Here is a 21,989-nt window from a genome sequence, read left to right on the forward strand (position 1 = left end):
CTTTGAACGCCTCAGCGTGGATTTCAAAGGGCCCCTCCCCTCCACCGACCGCAACACATACATCCTCAGTGTGGTCGATGAATACTCCAGGTTCCCCTTCGCCATCCCATGCCCCGATATGACGTCTGCCACCGTCATCAAGGCCCTCAACACAATCTTCACTCTGTTCGGATTCCCCGCCTACATCCACAGTGACAGATGATCCTCATTCATGAGTGATATGCTGTGTCAGTTCCTACTCAGCAGGGGTATCTCTTCAAGCAGAACGACCAACTATAACCCCCGGGGAAACGGGCAGGTAGAGAGGGAGAAGGGGAAGGTTTGGAGGGTCGTCCAGCTGGCCCTACGGTCCAGAAACCTCCCAGCCTCTCGCTGGCAGGAGGTCCTCCTGATGCACTAGACTCCATATGGTCACTGCTGTGCACCGCCACAAATAACACACTCCATGAACGTGTTTTTACGTTCCCTAGGAAGTCCACATCCGGGGTGTCGCTCCCGACTTGGCTCGTAGCTCCAGGACCGGTCCTTTTATGTAGGCACGTCCGACTCCACAAGGCGGACCTCTTGGTGGACAGGGTACACTTGCTCCACGCCAACCCCCAGTATGCCTACATGGAGTTCCCCGACAGCCGCCAAGATACTGTCTCCCTCAGGGACCTGGCTCCCTCAGGTTCCACTCCGACACACTCCCCCACCCACGCGCCACCCTCCCCTCCTCCGGCGCTCCCAACATTAGCCCCACCAGGTCCATCCCTCTTTCCCCTTCCAACGCAAGAGGACGAGGAAGATTGTGGCACGCTCTCCTAGTCGATCCGCCTACTGGCCACCACCAACACCGCCAGCACTGACGTCCGCGACACCAGCACCGCCAGCACTGACATCGTCGCCACCGTTACGCCGCTCCCAGCGAACCATCAAAGCACCGGATCGACTTAACCTCTGACGGGCACCGGACTATCGAAATGGACATTTATTTCCCCTCCCCACTGTAAATTATTTGCAAAATTGTATATAGTTCCACGCCACCCCGCCAGACTCATTTTTAACAGGGGGTGAATGTGGTGAACCACTGTGTGCACCTGTATTAGGGGATGTAAGGTAGGACCTGCACTACAGGTTCGTCGGTAGCCCCTGCCAGCTAGCTCCGCCCACAAGGAGCCGTATAAATATGTGTGTCCTCCTTCTGATCAGCCATTTTGCCAGCTGCAGTAGGAGGCCAAGCATCTGACTGTAATAAAGCCACAGTTGTACTAATCTGAGTCTTTCGTGCAATTGATCGTGCATCACATATACTGATTTATATAATTATTCACAGAATTTAGTTAACTAATTTCTGTAGATGATTAATTACGGTCTAAAATTTATATAAATGTGTATATTTGAAATGATAACATTTAGTACATATATAATGTATCCAGTTTCTGTCTATAAAATGCAATGATTATGTACAGAACGTGTGTAATAGAGATAAGCAATGGGCCCAGATGGCGAGTCTGAAGCTGGCGGAACATTTGTGCTGAGCTGCTGGTCCGGCGGAGACTCAATCAGGTGGCACCAATCAGCCAGCGTGTAGGAACTTTCCTCCCGCGGCCCGGGGACTCGGTGTCGCCGCTGCCGCCGCTGGAAAGAACGCAGGACCCGGGGGGAGCAGGGCCGGGGGTCGGTACTCGGGGAAAGGGAGACCGCGACGCCCCGCGAGGGAAAATAATAACTTTTGGTACAGCAGCTGCGGCGGGAACTCAGAACCGAACCCGAGGGAGCCCGGGCCGACCCGACTGATCCCCTGTGGGACCCTCTGACCGCCTATGGGTCCCTCTGACCGCCTGTGTCCTTTGACAGGAGGGAGGGTCTCCCCATCAGTCTGTCCATTGACAAGAGTGAGGGGCTCGCTGTCAGTCTGTATCCACTGACAGGAATAAGGATTCTCTGGGTTTGTTGCTTTGCAATGACAGGTCTGAAGATCTTTTCGTCTACTGCTCATTGATACAGTTTGAATGATTTCTGGCTGCATCTAGCAGAGTTTCACCGGCGTCTCTTCCTTTTTGGACCATTGATTCCACTAATCCCTTGCCACGATACGGGAGATTTGATACCCTCATCTTCCATTTGATAAGGCTGTGGGAGAACTCTGGATGGCTGCAGATTTCGCAGGACTGTTGAGAACCCTCAAGCTGTCTGTGTATCCTCTGCAGTTTTTTGCCGAGAGGGGTCAACCTGCACCAACAGAGACTATGTGACAGAGACTGACAGGGCGAAGGAGTGAAAGAAGATGATGTACTCCTCCAGACGGAAACCTGTTCTGTATTTCACCAAGGAGGATAGCAGGTAAACTGGATCAGAGGCATCACACTGAATAAGAGAAACCTGAATTTTTCATTTTATTTCTGAAGGCATTTAAAAAAAATCTTAATCTATTTCTGAAACAGGGTAATGCTCTACACTGGCTAACTGCTGCTCCAGCAATGCAGTTGCCTGTTTAGAGGACGGGGACTGATTAAGCCTATAATTTATTTAAAGTGAAGTGTCTAACTTTGTTCCTTTATCAGGCCGATTGGATGGACTGGCTGTTTTTTTTCCTTGACTGCCAATTTTCCATGTTCCTGTGTTCCTTTTTAAAAAAATTTAAGTATTAATTTATAACATTTTAATTGCTGGTTGATTTTGGAGTAGTAAATCGGGAAAGCACTGCATTCAGTTCAGTTATCTGGCAGCAACTACGCAGCATGAAATTGTTGTGCAACATTGTTTCTCGTTACATTTTGAATTTTCTTTATTGGCATTTTGTTATACAGTGAAACCAGTACAAGCAGGCACTTAAGGACAGCCCCCAAATATCTTACATTGTAAAAGGTACAAGGAGTATGCAAACTAGCCTTTGCTTTCAAAGTGCCACTTCCTTTTTCACTTTTAAATATGAAGTGTATCCTGCAGCCAGCTACTGACCGTGCCAATTTATCTGGAGTTTGACTTCTCCCACTGCAATCAGTGTCCCTGCGGTTTGAATTTAGTCCCTGCCCTTGCACCGCAATGCCCACAACCACTTTGGCCAGTCTCTGGGGTTCAAATCTATCTGCAGCAATTTTTAGTTGATGCAGGGGCTGGTTTAGCTCACCCTGCTAAATCGCTGGCTTCAAAAGCAGACCAAGGCAGGCCAGCAGCACGGTTCGATTCCCGTACCAGCCTCCCTGAACAGGCGCTGGAATGTGGCGACTAGGGGCTTTCACAGTAACTTCATTGAAGCCTACTCATGCCAATAAGCGATTTTCATTTCATTTCAATGATCATTTTGAAAAAAAGATCCTGCTTTTTAAAAAAAAAGCTTGTGCTGTTCCTTAGATGTCTGTAATTTACAGATTTCATTGTTGTTCATCGTTAGACAGGATGTGATTCCTTATTCTTGTTTATTTAGATGCCTGAATTCTATATGTGAAGCTGTATGTCAGACAAGGGAAGGAAGCGATCTAATTTTACAGAAAGTTGTAATCTCATTGGGTAATATTGTCATATATGAGTCTGAATCTTTAAATGATTTCAAGAAGGAGATAGATATATTTCTGATTTTAAAAAAAATGAGTTAAACGGATATGGGGAACAGGCAGTGAGGTGGATTTGAGACCAGGAAGAGATCAGCTGTGATCTGATTGAATGGTGGAGCAGGCTCGAAGGGCTGAATTGTCTACTTCTGCTCCTAATTAATATGTACCTATGAGGCAGGATTTTGGGTTGGAACCCCGATGTCAGGTCAAATGGGCCTCCCCTATCTGCACCGTATCAGGAACAGTTGCATGGCAGGGAATTTGCCTCGATTGGCCAGTGGTGTACTCCCCTTCCAATTAGGGCCAATAGATGGGCTCATGAAGCTGGAGGGCCAATCAGAGGCCCACCTGCAAGGAAGGAACTGCCTTCCGCCTGCCATTGCAAGTAAGAAAGGAAGGGGGGAATCTCCATGTAGAGGCACACTCTCGGCAACTTTGCAAATAATATCTGGAATAAAAATGGCCACAGCTGGTGGCGGCAGAGGGTGGCGCTCTCTAGCAACAGGTTTTTTCCTGGCTTCCCTTCGAGCAACTTTACATATGTTTTGAAAAACAAAACTTGATATAATAATAATAATAATCTATATTAATTTATTCAGTGCCCTTGCTTTACATAACTGCCACAGTTCTCTTTCTTCCTTTTTCTGGTGCTACTCTATTTTCGCTCGTCTCAATTGCCAGTTTTTCGCTGCCCCACTCAAAGAAGGAAAACATCAATGCGGCCAAGCCTTGGCAATACCTGTGCCTGATCATCTGTCAGAGCAACCCCCAAACACTGAAAATGCAATTCTTGTTGCTATGGCTTTCCTCGGGTTGAAGCTTTTATCCAAAATCGACAACAAGGTGGATTTTATAATCATGGAATTAATAATAGAATTTACAGTGCAGAAGGAGGCCATTCGGCCCATCAATTCTGCACCGGCCCCTGGAAAGAGCACCTTCCTTAAGCCCAGGCCTCCACACTATCCCCGTAACCCAGGAACCCCACCTAACCTTTTGGACACTAACCTTTTGGACATTAAGGGGCAATTTAGCATGGCCAATCCACCTAACCTGCGCACCTTTGGACTCTGGGAGGAAACCAGAGCACCCAGAGAAAACCTACGCAGACATGGGGAGAAAGTGCAAACTCCACACAGACAGTCACCCGAGGCTGGAATCGAACCCAGGACCTTGGAGCTGTGAGGTGGCAGTGCTAGCCACTGTGCCTCCATGCCGTCCACCTAATCAAGTGGTCAGGTTGTTAGCTACTGAGCTCCATTAACTCAGTCAATGCTCTTTGTGTTTTGCATGGGGAGCACCTTGCCAGTCTTGTGCACTCCGCCAATGAATATTCTGACAGGGTGATGGAGTTTAAAAATAAAGTGGCCTTGTTCTTATCTGTGATTGACAAATTGATGGCAAAAACCGAAGACCTTGAAGCAAGATTGAGGAGATTCAATCTGAGGATTTCTAGGGTGAAGGAGAACAGTGAAGGCCCTCACCTTACTGAACTTGTGGCACAGCTACCGAGTGAAGTGCTGGATTTGACTGAGATGCCACTACTAGATAGAGCTCACCGCATCCCACAGTCCAAGCCAAAAACTGGGCTGAGACAGGCCTTTCAGAGTTAAATTCCATTAGTGTCATGTGCAGGAGGAGATTCTGCAGCTGGATTGACAGAGGGGTATCCTGCTCTCCAAAGGCAACAGAATCTTTATTTTTCTGGATTTCACTACGGCAATAGCTAAGAAAAGTGCTGCCTTTGTCGAGGTTAAGGGTCTCCTATGTCAGTGGCCGGGAGCAAAATGTAGCCTGCTCTGCCCGGCCAGATTGAGGATCATGGATAGCAACGATGTTCAGAAAATATTCCTTATCCAGAATGAGTGAAAGACTATATGACACAAAATCTGGCTCCTGGTTGACTGTCTGATCTGCTTGATCGGCTGTGATGACTGTCGACATTCCGTTCGATTTCAGCTGTGGGAAGCTTCTTTTTCTCTTTTTGAGTATTGTTTTCCTTTCGACAGCTGCCCATATTTTACTAATGTTGAATGTTTAATGGCAGTGCGATACTAACGGTAACCATGAAGGTTGAAGGACTGTGATTATGATGTTGCTAATTGTGATAACAGTTTCAGTATAACAATGTTAATGCTATTGCTGGGCTATTTGGCATTTGTAGCTGAGGGTGGTACTTACGTTTTATTTTCCTCTTGAGTCCGGTTTTGGACCCAAGTTGTTTTGTGTTATCCTTAAGACTGCTGTGTTCGTATGTAGCTGTAGAAGAGGGGGGCTGGGTGCAGCCTTTCATTTGGGGGAAGGCTGGCATTTGGGATCCACATCCCCCAATACCAAGCCCACAACTCTCCCCGCTCCTTAATTTCCCCCACCTTGTCTTCCCACCCCACCCAAACAGCGAAAACAACCCACAAACCACCCCACCCACACCTTAACTCACCTTGAAGAAATTGATTAACGGCTTCCACCTCCGGGTGAACCCGTCCTCCGTCACCCATAAGGCAAACCTGACCTCTAAATTCAGGAATTCTGCCAGGTCGCTCACCCATAGCCCTGCCTTCGGTGGCTCTGAGTGCCGCCAGCACAACAAGATCTGTCTCCGGGCTGTCGGGGAGGCAAAGGCCAATGCATCAGTCTCTCTTCCCAGCTGTATTCCCGGATCCTCCAATACTGCAAATATCGTTACCTCCGGACTCTGGGCCACCCCTACATCTAGAGTCTTAGACATGACATCTGAGAACCTCTGCCAGAACCTCCTGAACCTTGCAAAGAACCAGCTCATCCTCACAACCGTCATGTGGGCCCTGTGAAATGAAATGAAACGAAAATCGCTTATTGTCACGAGTAGGCTTCAATGAAGTTACTGTGAAAAGCCCCTAGTCGCCACATTCCGGCACCTGTTCGGGGAGGCTGTTACGGGAATTGAACCGTGCTGCTGGCCTGCCTTGGTCTGCTTTCAAAGCCAGCGATTTAGCCCAGTGTGCTAAACAGCCCCTGTGCATCACCTTAAACTGGATGAGGTTTAAACTCTCTCACGACGAGGACGCGTTCATCCTCCACAGGGCTTCTTTCCACATCTTGGCCTTCAACTCCCCACCCAACTCCTCCCATTTGCGCTTTATCTCCTCCCACTGGAGCGCCCTCCCTCTCCATCAACTTTCCATAAATGTCTGACGCTCTCTCCTCCCCCATGTCATTCTCGGACAACAGTTTATTTTGCAGCACACAAGGCGGCAGCCCTGAGAAGGATGGCACCTCTCTCCTCATAAAGTCCCTCACCTGCGGTATCTGAAACCATTCCCCTTGGGCAACTGATACATTTCCTCCAGCTCTTCCGAGTTTGAAAATTTGTCCCCTTCAAACAAATCCCTGAAGTACTCTATTCTCACCTGCTGCCACCCCGAACCTCTCCTCCAGCCCTGCTTGCATAAACCTATGATTGTCACAAATTGGCGCCCACAACAACATGCCCTCCGACCCGAAGTATTGCCTGCACTGGTTCCAAATTCGCAACGCCAAGATCACCACCGGGTTCACAGAATACTGGACTAGCGAAAACGGAAGGGGCACCAACAAGAGTGCCCTAAACCCGTTCCCCTTCCCCTCATCCAGTTTAAGGGGATGCACAGGGCCCATATGACGGTTGTGAGGATGCTGCCTCCATTCGCCCCCAAACCAATCCCTCCTCTGCACGTTTGCTCACCTTGGCGATGTTCGCCGCCCAATAATTAAACTCGGCAATGCCAGCCCCACCCTCCCCCTCCAAAAACACCCTCCCCACCTGCAGGGTCTTCCCCGCCCACACAAAGCACAAAATTTGCTCATTCATCTTCCTAAAAAAAAGACTTGGGAACAAAGGTGGGAAGGTTCTGGAACATGAACAAGAACCTGGGTAGCACCGTCGTTTTAACTGTCTGCACGTATCCAACCACTGACAGCGGCAACACATCCCACCTCTTAAAATCCGCCTTTATTCCTGCCATTAGTTGTGCCAAATTTAATTTATGCAGCTGCACCCAGCTCCTCGTCACCTGAATTACTCGTGGGTGAGTTTTCGGTATCTAGGAATTCAGGTGACGAGGAGCTGGGTGCATATGTGAGAAGTATGAGAACTCTTTCACCCAAAAACCTCCACAGGTCTGCGCCCCACGCCCCCCATATGGTTCATCAACTCCCTCGCCACCGCCAACATCTTCAACGACTTGGGACACAACAGGTCCAACCTCGGATCCAGAACCATGTTAAAATCGTCTCCCAATATTAGCCGGTGCGTGTCCAGATCCGGGATCTTCCCTAACACCCGCTTCACGTCCACGCTGTCCCAATTTGGGGCATTAACATTCACCAGGACCACAGGCATCTCCTTCAACATCCTACTAACCATCACGTACCTATCCCCTGGGTCGGCTACCTTACTATCTACCTCTAAGGCCATTTTCTTATTGACCAGCACTGCCACCCCCCCTAGTCTTCATGTCCAACTCTAAGTGGAACACCTGCCCCACCCATCCCACCCTCAGCCTCGTCTGATCTCCCAACTTCAGGTGTGTCTCCTGCACGAACACAACATCCCCCTTCAAACTCCTCAAGTGCGCGAAAATATGCGGCCATTTAACTGTCCCATTCAACCCTTGCACAATCCAGGTAACCTGCCTGGTCGGGGGGGAGGGGGGGGGGATCCTTTCCCCGTCCCCAGCTGATCAGCCATACTCTTTTAGCCGACTCCCCCAATCTGCGCCTTGCACTTTCCCAGGTCCGCCCCAAGATGTCCGTTGCCATCCCTCAACTGACTGCATTGCACCAACCACACCCATATCAGCATCCCTCCCCCTCCCCCATAACCAAACCAAAAACCAACTTATCACCCCCCCCCCTCATGACAACCCCGAATTTCATTCGAATTAACTAGTCCAACCAGCTGGCATGATGGCTCCCCCCCATCATGGGGGGGGGGGATGACTACCCTTCATTTCCCCCCCCCAATCCCATCCCCCATCCCTCCAAACAACAAACATACAGGAAAAACAAAAGGCACACAATCTCGCCCCCACCCTACCCTTCTGTCGTAACCATCGCCAATCCACCCACCCGGTGTGCCCACCTTTCACACACAACTCCACTCCAAAGTTCAATGTCCTCATACTCCTCCCAGTCCATAGTCTCTCATAAAGTCCTTTGCCTCCTCCAGCGAGTCAAAATAGAACTCTTGCCTCTGGCGTGCGACCCACAAGTAAGTGGGATACAGATTCCCCCTTCTTGTAGAGGGAGGCCTTGATCCGGTTATTCCTGGCCCTCCACTTGGCCATCTCCACTCCCAGGTCTTGGTTATATCCACAGCTTGCTTTCCTCCCAAATGCACTTCTGTGACTGCCTCACCTACCTCAAGACTTCTTGTCAAGGAAACAATGCAGTCTCACCACCATTGCCCTCGGCAGCTCCCCCACCTGCGCCCTACTCCTCAGCGCCTTGTGCACTCGGCCCACCCAGAGAGGACGGTCACGCTTCCCTATCAGCTTCTCCAACATACTTGGTGTCATCCGTGCCTTCAATGCCTTCCAGCATCCCTACGATCCGCGTGTTTTGCATCCTGAATCGGTCCTCATGACCTTCCATCTTCTCCGTCAGCCTTTTCTGGCTGCCTGTCACCATCCCCATCTCTGCTTTCAGCGAGGTCAACCGATCCTCATGCTCCCCCACCTTTTGGATCGGGCCCTGTGTCTCCATCCTAAGCGCCACATGCTCGATCGCTGCCCTAAGGGTCTCCACCACCTTAGCCAGGTCCTCTAAGGCCTCCTTCCCCAGCGGATGGAAATGGCTGTTGAGAAATTCCACCAGCTGTTCCCCTGCTCTCCGCCATCTGTGTCACACCACAAAAACTTTCTTGTTCAAGTTGCTGTCTTTTGACTTCCGGTGGCGGCTATGAAGGAGTAGGTTGCACGTTTGGTGGCTCCCACACGGGTCGGACATTTCCCCCCCGATTTTCTATCGGACTTGACTTGGCAAATTTTTATTTTTTTATTTTAATTTTTAAAAAAAATGTATTTCTTCAAAGTTTTTCTAAAAGTTTTACAGAACACTCCAAAAAGGAAAATAATACAAAGAGAAAAGGGCAACATGCCATAATACAAAGAGAAAAGTGCAACATGCCAACCAAACAGAACAACTTAACCCTCTAAACAATAAACAGTTTAACAAATTAACACCCAACTCAAAACAAAATAGAGCAAGCGCCCTGTGTAACACTTTAAACTGGATCAGTCTGAGCCTGGCATAAGATGAGGAATTGACCCTGCCCAGGGCATTAGCCCACAGGCCCTCATCTAGCTCCTCACCCAGATCCTCCTCCCATTTGCCCTTCAACTCCTCCACCGAGGCTTCCTCCGCCCCCTGCAGCTCCTGGTATATCTCTGAGATCTTACCCTCACCGACCCACACACCCGAAATCACTCTGTCCTGTATCCTTCGGGCAGGCAGCAATGGAAATTCTCCTACCTGCTTCCTGACAAATGCCCGAACCTGCATGTACCTGAATGCATTTCCCAGGTGTAACCTCCCGACATTTTCTACACCCCCCTGGCGCCCCCAGCGATTTCCCCCCCACTCCCGGCTTGGAAAAATTGGCGTCACCTTTTTCCACGGCGAACGGCGATTCTCCGAGCACGATGGGCCGAGCGGCCGGCCCTTCACTCCTGTTTCACCACGGCAGCAACCACACCTGGTCGCTGCATTCGTGAAATGGGCGCCAGATGCCCGTTTGGGGCATCTAGGGGCCCAATTGGCACGGGAGCACCACGACTGTGCTCAGGAGTGGACAGGCCCGCGATCGGTGCCCACCGATCGTCGGGCCAGCATCCAAAACGGACGCACTCTTTCCCCTCCGCCGCCCGGCAAGATCAAGCCGCCACGTCTTGCCGGGCGGCTGAGGAGAAAGTCGGCCACCGCGCATGCGCGGGTTCGTGCCGTCTGCGCGATGAAGTCATCCGCGCATGCGCGGGTTGGAACCGGCAACCCGCGCATGCGCGGATGACTTCACATTCTCGGCGTGATGAGGTCGCTGCCGAGAAAGACGGAGGCCCATTCCTAGCCCCCCGGGTGAACAGCTGGTAACCTCGGCCGAGTTCACGACGGCCTTCACGAATTCGGCCCCCTGCGGAGAATTCCCCCCCCCCCCCGTCTTCCCCCTGTGCCGCCTCCATTGCCCCCAAATCTTCAGCATCGCCGTCACCACTGGGCTCGTGGTATACCGAGTCGGCGGAAGCGACAATGGTGCCATCACCAGTGCCCCCAGGCTAGTACCTACACAAGATGCCGCCTCTAGCCTTTTCCATGCCGTCCCCTCTCCCTCCATCATCCACTCCGAATCATCGACACGTTTGCTGTCCAGTAGGTGCTACACAGATTCGGCAGCGCCAGATTGAGCCTATGCAAGACCCTCCAACTGTTGGCCACCTGAATACCCAAATACCGAAAACTCCTCTCCACCATTTTGAGCGGCAGCTCCTCCAACCTCTTTTCCTGGCCCCGCGCATGCACCACAAAGAGCTCGCTCTTCCCAACATTAAGCTTATACCCCGAGAAGTCTCCAAACTCCCTGAGGGTCTGCATAACATCCCCCATCCCCTCTACCGGGTCCGTAATATACAAAAGCAAATCATCCGCATATAGTGAGACACGGTCTCTTCCCCCCCGACCAAACCCCTCCAGCTTCGAGATTCCCTCAGCGCCATGGCCAGTGGCTCAATTGCCAAAGCAAACAGCAGGGGGGACAGAGGGCACTCCTGTCTCGTTCCACGATATAATCTAAAGTACTCTGACTGTAACTGGATCGTCGATACACTCGCCATCGGGGCCTGGTATAACAATTTAACCCACCCTATGAACCCCTCCCCAAACCCAAACCTACCCAGCACCTCCCACAGGCACTCCCACGCCACCCAGTCAAAGGCCTTCTCCGCGTCCACAGCCGCCACCACCTCTACATCTCCCCCCTCCGAGGGCATCATAATCACATTCAGAAGCCTCCGCATATTTGCATTCAACTGCCTGCACTTCACAAATCCCGTCTGATCCTCCTGTATCACTCCCGGGACATAATCCTCAATCCTAGTGGCCAGGACCTTCGCCAACAACTTGGCATCCACATTAAGGAGTGAAATCGGCCTATACAAGCCACACTGCAGCGGGTCTTTGTCCCGCTTAAGAGTAAGTGAGATCAGAGCTCTCGACATCGTCGGGGGATGACTTCCTTTTTCTCTCGCCTTGTTAAAAGTTCTCAACAGCAACGGAGCCAACAGTTCAGAAAACTTCCTATCAAATTCAATCAGGATACCATCCGGTCCCGGGGCCTTGCCCGCCTTCATATTCCCCAACCCCTTAACCAGCTCCTCCATCCCAATCGGGGTCCCCAAGCCCTCCACCTGCTCCTCCTTCACCCTCGGAAACCTCAATTGGTCCAGGAACCGCTGCATCCCCCCCCTCCGGCGGCTCTGATTTGTACAAGTTCTCATAAAAGTCCCTAAAGACCTCATTTGTTCTGACTGGACTCTGCACGGTATTCCCTCCCTTGTCCCTGATTTCCCCCAATTTCCCTAGCGCCTCCTTCTTCCACAGCTGATGCGCCAGCATCTGACTTGCCTTCTCCCCATATTCATACGTTGCTCCTTGTACCTTCCTCCACTGGGCCTCAGCTTTCCCCGTCGTCAACAAGTCAAACTTGGTTTGGAGGCTCCGGCGCTCCTTCAGCAGCCCCTCCTTGGGGGATTCCGCATATCTCCTATCCACCCTAAGTATCTCTCCTACCAATCTATCCCTCTCCCTCCCCTCCGTTTTCTCTCTGTGTGCCCTGATGGAGATCAGCTCCTCTCTGACCACCGCCTTCAGCGCCTCCCAAACCACACTCACCGAGACCTCCCCATTGTCATTGGCCCTCATATACCTCTGTATACACCCCGGATCTGCCCACAGACCTCCTAATCTGCCAATAATCCCACGTCCAAGCGCTACAATTGGCACTGGCCCCTCTCTTCTCCCAACTCCAGCTCCACCCAATGCGGGGCGTGATCCAAAATCGCGATTGCCGTGTACTCCGTCCCCTCTACTCTCGGGATCAGTGCCCCGTTCACCACGAAAAAGTCTATCCGTGAATAGGCCTTGTGCACGTGGGAAAAGAAGGAAAACTCCCTTGCCTGAGCAAACCTCCACGGATCCACTCTTCCCATAAACCCGTTCAGGACCTTGGCTGCAGCTGGTCTCTTTCCCGACCTAGACCGATCCATTGCTGGGTCCAGTACAATGTTGAAATCACCCCCCATAATTAGGTTCCCCACCTCCAAATCCGGGATTCGGCTTAGCATCTGCTTCATGAACCCTGCATCGTCCCAATTTGTGGCATATACATTCACCAGCACCACCTGGGCCCCCTGCAGCCTACCACTCACCATCACATACCGGCCCCCTTTTATCTGCCACAATGCCCCCCTCGGTCAATACAGCAGCAACCCAGTAGCCCCCAACCCCCCCTCCCCGTCCAAGCAATTGCTTGACCCCCCTACTCCCCCCCCATTGCGCTCCCGCAAGTCAGCTGACTCCTGCTGACCCCGGCCGCTCCTACCTCTACCACTGATCCCCGCAATATTTCCTCCTAAAACCCATGTGTCCCTCCACACCCCCTGCAAACTAATGTGGACTCCAGTCCAATACCGCCTCCCTGCGTCCGGCCCTGCTCCCTCTCTTTCCGTGGGAAAAGAAAATCCGCGCTCCCAGTCCGGGCTGACCCCGCCCTCTATGGCGCAGCTCCATTCTCCTGCAACCTCACCTCCATCCCCAGAGGCCCAGGGTTCCCGGCCCCTTCTCCCCCCACTGAACGCAGGGAACAACCCCCCCCCCCCCAGATCAGAGCCCGCACAGAAAAAAAAGAAACACAAATATCACCCTCTCCCACTCCACAGCATCCCCCAAAACATGCTACAGATCACTAATTTGAGTCCAGCTTCTCATTTTTGATAAAGGTCCACGCCTCGTCCGGCGTATCAAAATAGTGGTGACGGTCCTGATATGTGACCCATAATTGCGTGGGCTGCAACAGCCCAAACTTCACCCCCTTTCCGTGGTGAACCGCCTTGGCCCGATTGAATCCTGCCCTCCTCTTGGCCAGCTCTGCGCTCCTGTCCTGGTAAATGTGAATTTCAGCATTCTCCCACCTGCTGCTCCACTCCTTCTTTGCCCATCTCAAGACGCACTCCCTGTCGGTGTAACGGTGAAACCTCACCACCACAGCTCTCAGCGGCTCATTCGCCCTCGGTCTCCTCGCCAGGACTCTGTGCGCCCCATCCAGCTCCAAGGGCCTCGGGAGGCTCCCGCGCCCAACGGCATGCTCAGCATCGTGGCTACATACGCCCCAGCATCCGACCCCTCCGCACCTTCAGGGAGACCCAAAATCGGCAAATTCTTCCTTCTCGACCTGTTCTCCAGATCCTCGAATTTCTCCTGACACTTTTTATGGAGCACCTCGTGTGCCTCCACCTTCACTGCCAGGCCCAGGATCTCGTACTCGTTATCAGAGGCCTTCTGCTGCACCTCTTTAATCGCTGTCCCCTGCATCCTCTGGGTCTCTACCAGCCTTTCTATCGACGCCTTCATCGGGGCCAACATCTCTGCAATTCCACTCCTTCTTTGCCCATCTCAAGACGCACTCCCTGTCGGTGTAACGGTGAAACCTCACCACCACAGCTCTCGGCGGCTCATTCGCCCTCGGTCTCCTCGCCAGGACTCTGTGCGCCCCATCCAGCCCCAATTCCGCAAAGCAGCTTTGTAGAAACTTGCTGCTCTCGCGACCATTGAGCCCACGCTGCCTGGTCTCCGCCCGCCGCCATCTTGCTTTTTCGCACCCATTCTCCTCTCTTCTCTAATGCCCCTTTTTGACCACACTGCTCCTGGTCCACTCCAAACAGTGCTCTGGGGACCTTACTGCCGTCTTCCCACACCGGAAATCGTCAACCAAGTGCCGCTGGGGCTCCTTAAAAGGGCTCAAAAGTCCGTTTTCAGCAGGAGCTGCTGAACCTGCGACCTACCCAGGCATAGCTGCAACCGGAAGTCCTTGATTTGGCAAATTGATGGTAGAGGCAATTTTGGAGTAGATTCCTACATCGGTGCATGGAGTGGCAGACTAGAAGTGCCTGCAAAGGTAGAAATAGACGTACAGAGAAGGCTTGGCTGAAGCTGCAGTGGGAGAAAGCATGGCGGATGACCCGAGTCCTGGCTTGTCGACCCAGCGGTCAATGGGGCAGCTGATGCAGTTTATTCAGGAGGGCTTCGCCAAGCAGAAGCAGGAATGCTTGGACCCGATCGATTGCGTGGCTGGAACTTAGATTGGATGCTTAAGATCGGGCGATCCAGAAAGTAGAGAAGGTGCTGGCTGAACAGGAGGAACATCAAACTTAGGTGGGGATGCTGGGAGACGAGCAGAAAAGAGAAGGTGAAGGACCTAGAGAATAGATCCCGCTGGCAGAACTTGAGAATTGTTGGTCTCCAGGAGGGGTCCGATGGAGCGGTCGCTGGGGCAAACATAGCGGGCATGTTCGAGAAGTTGCTGGGGGGTGGGATGTTCTTCAGCGTCTTGGAGATGGACAGGGTGCACCGAGCGCTTGCGAGGAAGCCGCGAGTGAGGGACCCCCCCGAGGGCAATGGTGGTGAGATTCCACAGGTACTTGGACAAGGAGTGTATTTTACTTTGGGTCAGGCAGACACGGAGTTGTAAATGGGAGAACAGTATCCTGCGAATCTATCAGGATCTGAGTGCGGAGGTAGCCAGGAGAAGAGCGGGGTTTAATCAGATAAAGGCGACCCTTTTTAAGAAAAAGGTGAAGTTTGGACTGCTGTATCTGGCCCGTCTCTGGGTCATGTATGAGGAGCAACATTTTTATTTTGAGTCGCCTGAGGAAGCGATGGACTTCGCTAGAAGGAAAGGACTGTTGGCGGACTGAGGACTTTGAACTTTGTTGCAGCGCTCATGTTAAAAAAAGTTTTTGTTGGGGGGGGGGGGATATTATTTGTAATGCCTTCTGTATTGATTTGGGGCCTGTTGCAGAGCTGAGTGAGTTAAAGTTTACATTAGCACTGATGAGGGATGGAGGTGTGTTTGTTAGATGCTGGATCTTCTCTTTGAACTTTTCTTTGTTTATCATCATGAAGATTTGGGCAGCCGAGAGTGAAGGAGTTCTCCTTCTACTCACACATGCATAAAGTGTACTCCCGGCTTCATTTTTAAATTTTGAATAGGGCTGTACTGACGGGGGTAGTGGATACGGGGTATTCGACGATCACAATCTCAGATCATGCCCCGCGCTGGGTTGACCTGCAGGTTGTCAAGGAGAGTAGCCAGTACCCGCTCTGGAGGCTGGACGTGGGACTTTTAGCTGACAAAGAGGTGCGTGGGCGGCTGAGATAATGTATTCAGAACTACCTGGAAGTCAACGATACTGGTGAAGTTTTGGCGGCAGTGGTCTAGGAGGCATTGAAGGCGGTGGTTAGAGGAGAGCTGATCTCTATACGGGCCCATAGGGAGAAGGCAGACAGAGCAGAGGTGGACCGACTGATAAAGGAGATATTGCAGGTCGACAGGAGGTATGCGCAGACCCTAGAGGCAGGGCTTCTAAGGGAACGACGGAGGCTACAGGCGAGTTTGGCTTGCTAACTACAGGGAGGGCGGTAGAGCAGCTGAGGAAGGCGAGAGGTCATGATCTGTGAGCATGGGGAGAAGCCCAGCAGAATGCTCGCGCAGCAGCTTAGAAAGAGGGAGGGAGATAGGGAAAGTAAAGGATGGAGATGGGAACCTGGAAGGAGACTCAGCAGGTGTGAATAAGGCGTTCAAGGAGTTTTACAGTAGGCTGTATGGGGCGGAATCCCCAGCTGGACCGGAGGGGATGAGGCACTTTTTAGGGGGGCTGAATTTCCCGAAGGTGGACGGGGTGTTGGTAGAAGGGCTGCGGGGCCTGATCGGATTGGAAGAGATAGCAGAGAGTCTGAAGGCCATGCAGTCGGGTAAAGCCCCGGGGCCGGACGGGTACCCAGTGGAGTTCTGTTAAAAGTTCTTGGGATATTGGGGCCGCTGTTGATGAGGACATTCAGTGAGGCAAGGGAGCGTGGGGTGCTCCCCCTGACGGTGTCATAGGCCACGATCTCATTGATCCTGAAGTGGGACAAGGACCCGGAGCTATGTGGCTACTACAGGCCGATATCCCTATTAAATGTGGATGCCAAACTGCTGGCCAAAACCTTGTCCTCTAGGATTGAAGACTGTGTTCCGGATGTGATGGGGAGAACCAGACAGGGTTCGTTAAGGGTAGGCAGTTGGTGGCCAATATAAGAAGGTTTTTAAATGTGATTATGATGCCCCAGAAGGTAGGGATGTGGAGGTAGTGGTCACAATGGACGCAGAGAAGGCTTTTGATCGGGTGGAATGGAAATATCTGTGGGAGGTACAGGGACGGTTTGGATTTGGGCGGGGCATTATTGAATGGGTCAGTTTGTTGTATCAGGCTCCAGTCACGAGCGTACAAACGAATATGACAACATCGGGCTATTTTAGACTGCATCAGCGGACGAGACAGGGATGCCCCCTCTCCCCACTGCTGTTCGTGTTAAGCCATAGAACCGCTGGCAATTGCGCAGAGACCCTCAAGGGGCTGATCGGGGCGGGGGGGGCCGGGAGCGGAACACAGAGTCTCGCTTTACGCAGACGAGCCGCTCCTGTATGTATCGGACCCACTGGAGGGGATGGAAGAAATTATGAGGATTCTGGGGGAATTTGGCCGGTTTTCGGGGTATAAACTAAATATGGGGAAAAGTGAGATGTTTGTGGTCCAGGCGAGGGGGCAGGAGAGGCGATTGGTGGAACTGCTGTTTAGGGTGGTAGGGGGAAGCTTCCGGTACAGAGGTATCCAGGTGGCATGGGAATGGCTACACAAGATAAATTTGGCCCGATTAGTAGTCCAAATGAAGGACAATTTTCGGAGGTGAGACGTGCTCTCGTTGCCACTGGCTGGGAGGGTGCAAGACAGTGAAAATGACGGTCCTCCCGAGATTCCTGTTTGTGTTTTTAGTGTCTCCCATCTTTATTCCATGGTCCTATTTTAAACGGGTCAATAAGGTAATCACTGGTTTTGTATGGGCGGGTAAGACCCAGCGAGTAAAAAAGGGGATGCTTGAGCGGAGCCGGCTGGGGGGGGGGGCGGCCTGCCGCTGCCGAATTTTAGTAATTATTATTGGGGGATGGCGAACATAGCCATGATCAGGAAGTAGGTGGTGGGGGAAGAGTCAGTATGGGAGCTTGTTGAGGCAGCTTCATGCAAGGGCGCTAGTTTGGGAGCATTGGTAACGGTGCCTCTGCCGTTCCCGCCGGCACGGTACTCCACCAGCCCCGTGGTGGTGGCGGCCCTGAGGGTCTGGGGGCAATGGAGGAGGCACGTGGGGCGGAGGGAGCATCGGTGTCATCTCCAATCTGTAATGATCACCGGTTCACCCCGGGAAGGATGGATGGAGGGTTTTGGAGATGGCAGAGAGCAGGGATTGAAAGGATGGGGGATATGTTTATAGAGGGGAGCTTTTCTAGCCTGAGGGAGCTGGAGGAGAAATTTGGATTGGCGAGGGGAAATGAATTTAGGTACCTGCAGGTGTGGGACTTCATACACAGGCAGGTTTCAACCTTCCGCTCCGACCACCTAGGGGAATACAGGACAAGGTAGTTTCTAGAGTGTGGGTGGGCGAAGGGACTCATTAGGTCAGAGGAGACGCAGACCGAGGAGTTAAAACGCAAGTGGGAAGAGGAGTTAGGAGGAGAGATAGAGGATGGTCTATGGGCGGACACGTTGAATAGAGTGAACGCGTCCACAACATGTGCCAGGCTCCGCCTGGTACAATTTAAGGTCGTTCACCGGGCCCACATGACAGTGGCCTGGATGAGCAGGTTCTTTGGGGTAGAAGATAGATGCGCAAGGTGTGCGGGAGGACCAGCGAACCATGTCCACATGTTCTGGGCATGCCTGAAGCTTGGGGGATTCTGGCAGGGGTTTGCAGATGTCATGTCCAAGGTGTTAAAAACAAGGGTGGCACTGAGTTCAGAGATGGCGATTTTCAGAGTGTCGGAATACCCAGGACTCCAGGAGGACAAAGTGCCAGATGTTCTAGACTTTGGTTCCCTGGTAGCCCGGAGACTGATTTTATTAGCTTGGAGGGGCCCAAAGTCCCCGACAATGGAGACCTGGCTAACTGACATAGCTAGCTTTCTCTGATTGGAGAAAATCAAGTTTGCCTTGAGAGGGTCAATGTTAGGGTTCGCCCGGACGTGGCAGCTATTCATCGATTTCTTTGCGGAAAAATTACCGTAAGCAGGAGGGGGGGTGGGGCTGGAGGTTAGATTAGTTTAGAGTATGGGGTTAGTAAAGGTGGGACCTGCAAGGGAGGAAGACGGTTTTGCACTATGTTTATCAATTCATGTACATCGTTTATTTTGTTACTGTTGTAAAACCATAAATACCTGAATAAAATGTTTAGAAAAAATAAGTTGCTATTCTTTCTTGTCCGATGAGCCGTAAACCAGTCCCAACAGAGGAGTTTTACATTCCCTCAGTTGAAATGAAAATCGCTTATTGTCACGAGTAGGCTTCAAATGAAGTTACTGTGAAAAGCCCCTAGTCGCCACATTCCGGCGCCTGTTCGGGGAGGCTGTTACGGGAATCGAACTGTGCTGCTGGCTTGCCTTGGTCTGCTTTCAAAGCCAGCGATTTAGTCCAGTGAGCTAAACAGCAGTTCTCAAGCTCCTGCCATCCAACACCACATGATTCGGGTGGGAAGTACCAAAAAAATCCATCTCGTGTGGGAGTCTCCAAACGTGCGACCACTTACTGCATGACCGCCACCTGAAGTCAGAATTCAATCTTCTATACACCAACCAGGCTGAACACAATTTTCTGAAATCAAGACAATAGTGCTATGAGTATGGTGAAAAAGCAAACAAAATTCTTTCTCACCAACTTCACAGACCTTTAATCACTGAAATTCGCACTGAATCTGGTACTTTTAAATATCAGTTTCAAACTTTCCATTCTATCCTGTGTTCCACTGAAACTGCAGACAATTCTGGTTTTCATTTGTTTTCTGAGAAGCTTGATATTGCAACTTGAGCCCTGTTAATAGATCAGCTTTAACTCTAGAAATCGATCAAGGCACTACAGAATCATAAGGCTCTGGGACCTGTTGGTTTTTTTGTTGATTTTCATTTTAAAAGATCCTCCCTCTTTATCTCCCCTGCTTAATTCCATCTTCTTGATCGTTTTCTTATGATCGTCATCTTCCTTTTACCTAAAATCAGGCAAACATCACACTGTTGCTGAAAAAGGGTAAGGACCGCCTTGAATACAGCTCCCATCATCCTATTTCTCTGCGAAACACATTACATGATACCACTAAACTTCTTGCCCTCCTTTTGCTAACTGTCATCTCTCCTGATCATTCTAGCTTCATTGTCATAAGTAGGCTTACATTGCAATGACGTTACTGTGAAAAGCCCTGAGTCACCACATTCCGGCGCCTGTTTGGGTACACAGAGGGAGAATTCAGAATGTCCAAATTATCTAACAGCACGTCTTTTGGGACTAGTGGGAGGAAACTGGAGCACCCGGAGGAAACCCACGCAGGGGAGAACATGCAGACTCCGCACAGGCAGTGACCCAAGCTGGGGAATCAAACCTGGGACCCTGACACTGTGAAGCCACAGTACTAACCACTGTACCACCGTGCTGCCCCTTATAGTTTCCTTTGATGCTGAAAAAAGATTCGGCTGTGTAGAATGGGACGATTTATTCAAAGCTTAAGAAAATTTGGTTTTGGTCCAGCTTTTATCTCCTGGATTAAAATTTTATATTCCTGGGACTTCCCGTGGCATTATGTAGGGGAAGACGTGGGGAGGTGGCGGCGGAGTGGTATTCTCACTGGACTAGTAATCTAGAGGTAATGCTCAGCAGTCCCAGATGGCAGACCCACACAGCAAAATGGTTGACTCTTAACTGCCCCCCCACAGAATGGCCTAACAAGCCACTCCATTCAAGAGCAGGAACAAATTTAAAAAATAGTGGCTCCCGCTAGGGTGCTATTCTTTTAGCCATTTTGCACAGTTTCTGAAGGTATTTTTGTTTAAAAACCCATTGTTTAATGGAATTTTCAACTAATTACTCCAAATCCAATGAGAGAAGATGCAATTCAAGACCTAGTCTTGGGGAACAATGAAGTGGGTGAAGTGGCAGTTGGCAACAGTATCGGAGATAGTGATTACAATTCAGTTAGAATCAGTATTACTATGGTTGGCATTGGAGAAGACCAACAAAACAGTAAAAGCACATGGGGCTATGATACAATGTATGGCAGTGTCTGCTTCATAAGAACGTATGAACTGGGAGTAGGAGTAGGCCATCTGGCCTCCCGAGCCTGCTCCGTCATTCAATGAGATCACGGCTGATCTTTTGTGGACTCAACTCCACTTTCCCGCCCGAACACCATAACTCTTTATTCTTCTATCTATCTTGAAAAGATTTAATAAAGGAGCCTCAACTGCTTCACTAGGCAAGGAATTCCATAGATTCACAACCCTTTATGTGAAGAAGTTCCTCCTGAAGTCAGTCCGAAATCTACTTCCCCTTATTTTGAGGCTATGCCCCCTAGTTCTGCTTTCACCCGCCAGTGGAAACAACTTGCCCACATCTATCCTATCTATTCCCTTCATAATTTTCTATGTTTCTATAAGATCCCTCCCCCCAAATTCCAACGAGCACAGTCCCAGTCTACTCAACCGCCCCTCGTAATCCAACCCCCTCAACTCTGGGATTAACCTAGTGAATCTCCTCTGCACACCCTCCAGCACCAGTAAGTCCTTTCTCAGGTAAGGAGACCAAAACTGAACACAATACTCTAGGTATGGCCTCACTAACACCTTATACAGTTGCAGCATAACCTCCCTAGTCTTAAACTCCATCCCTCTAGTAATGAAGGACAAAACTCCATTTGCCGTCTTAATCACCTGCAAACCAACTTTTTGCGACTCATGCACTAGCACAGCCAGGTCTCTCTGCACAGCAGCATGTTTTAATATTTTATCATTTAGATAATCCCTTTTTGCTGTTATTCCTACCAAAATGGATAACCTCACATTTGTCAACATTGTATTCCATCTGCCAGACCCTAGCCCATTCACTTAAACTATCCAAATCCCTCTGCAGCCTTCCAGTATCCTCTGCACTTTTTGCTTTACCACTCATCTTTGTGTCGTCTGCAAACTTGGACACATTGCACTTGGTCCCCAATTCCAGATCATCTATGTAAATTATGAACAATTATGGGCCCAACACTGACCCCTGACCTGACCTAGCTACTTGTTGCCAACCAGAGAAGAACCCATTAATCTCC

General features: G+C 50.8%; 1 protein-coding gene across 2 annotated transcripts in view; it reads left to right on the plus strand.

The window, feature by feature from the left end:
- Positions 1 to 1,506: 1,506 nt before the first annotated feature.
- Positions 1,507 to 21,989, plus strand: part of b4galt7 (xylosylprotein beta 1,4-galactosyltransferase, polypeptide 7 (galactosyltransferase I)) — a 50,064-nt gene continuing 29,581 nt past the window's right edge. The window contains exon 1 of one of the 2 annotated variants that reach the window (XM_038795402.1): positions 1,507 to 2,325. In XM_038795402.1, the coding sequence (XP_038651330.1) occupies positions 2,270 to 2,325 (56 nt within the window). In that variant the 5' untranslated portion in view covers positions 1,507 to 2,269. The remainder of the gene's footprint in view (positions 2,326 to 21,989) is intronic. The other variant, XM_038795403.1, reaches the window with a different exon arrangement.

Source organism: Scyliorhinus canicula, chromosome 4, assembly GCF_902713615.1.
Source record: "Scyliorhinus canicula chromosome 4, sScyCan1.1, whole genome shotgun sequence".
Classification (NCBI taxonomy): domain Eukaryota; kingdom Metazoa; phylum Chordata; class Chondrichthyes; order Carcharhiniformes; family Scyliorhinidae; genus Scyliorhinus; species Scyliorhinus canicula.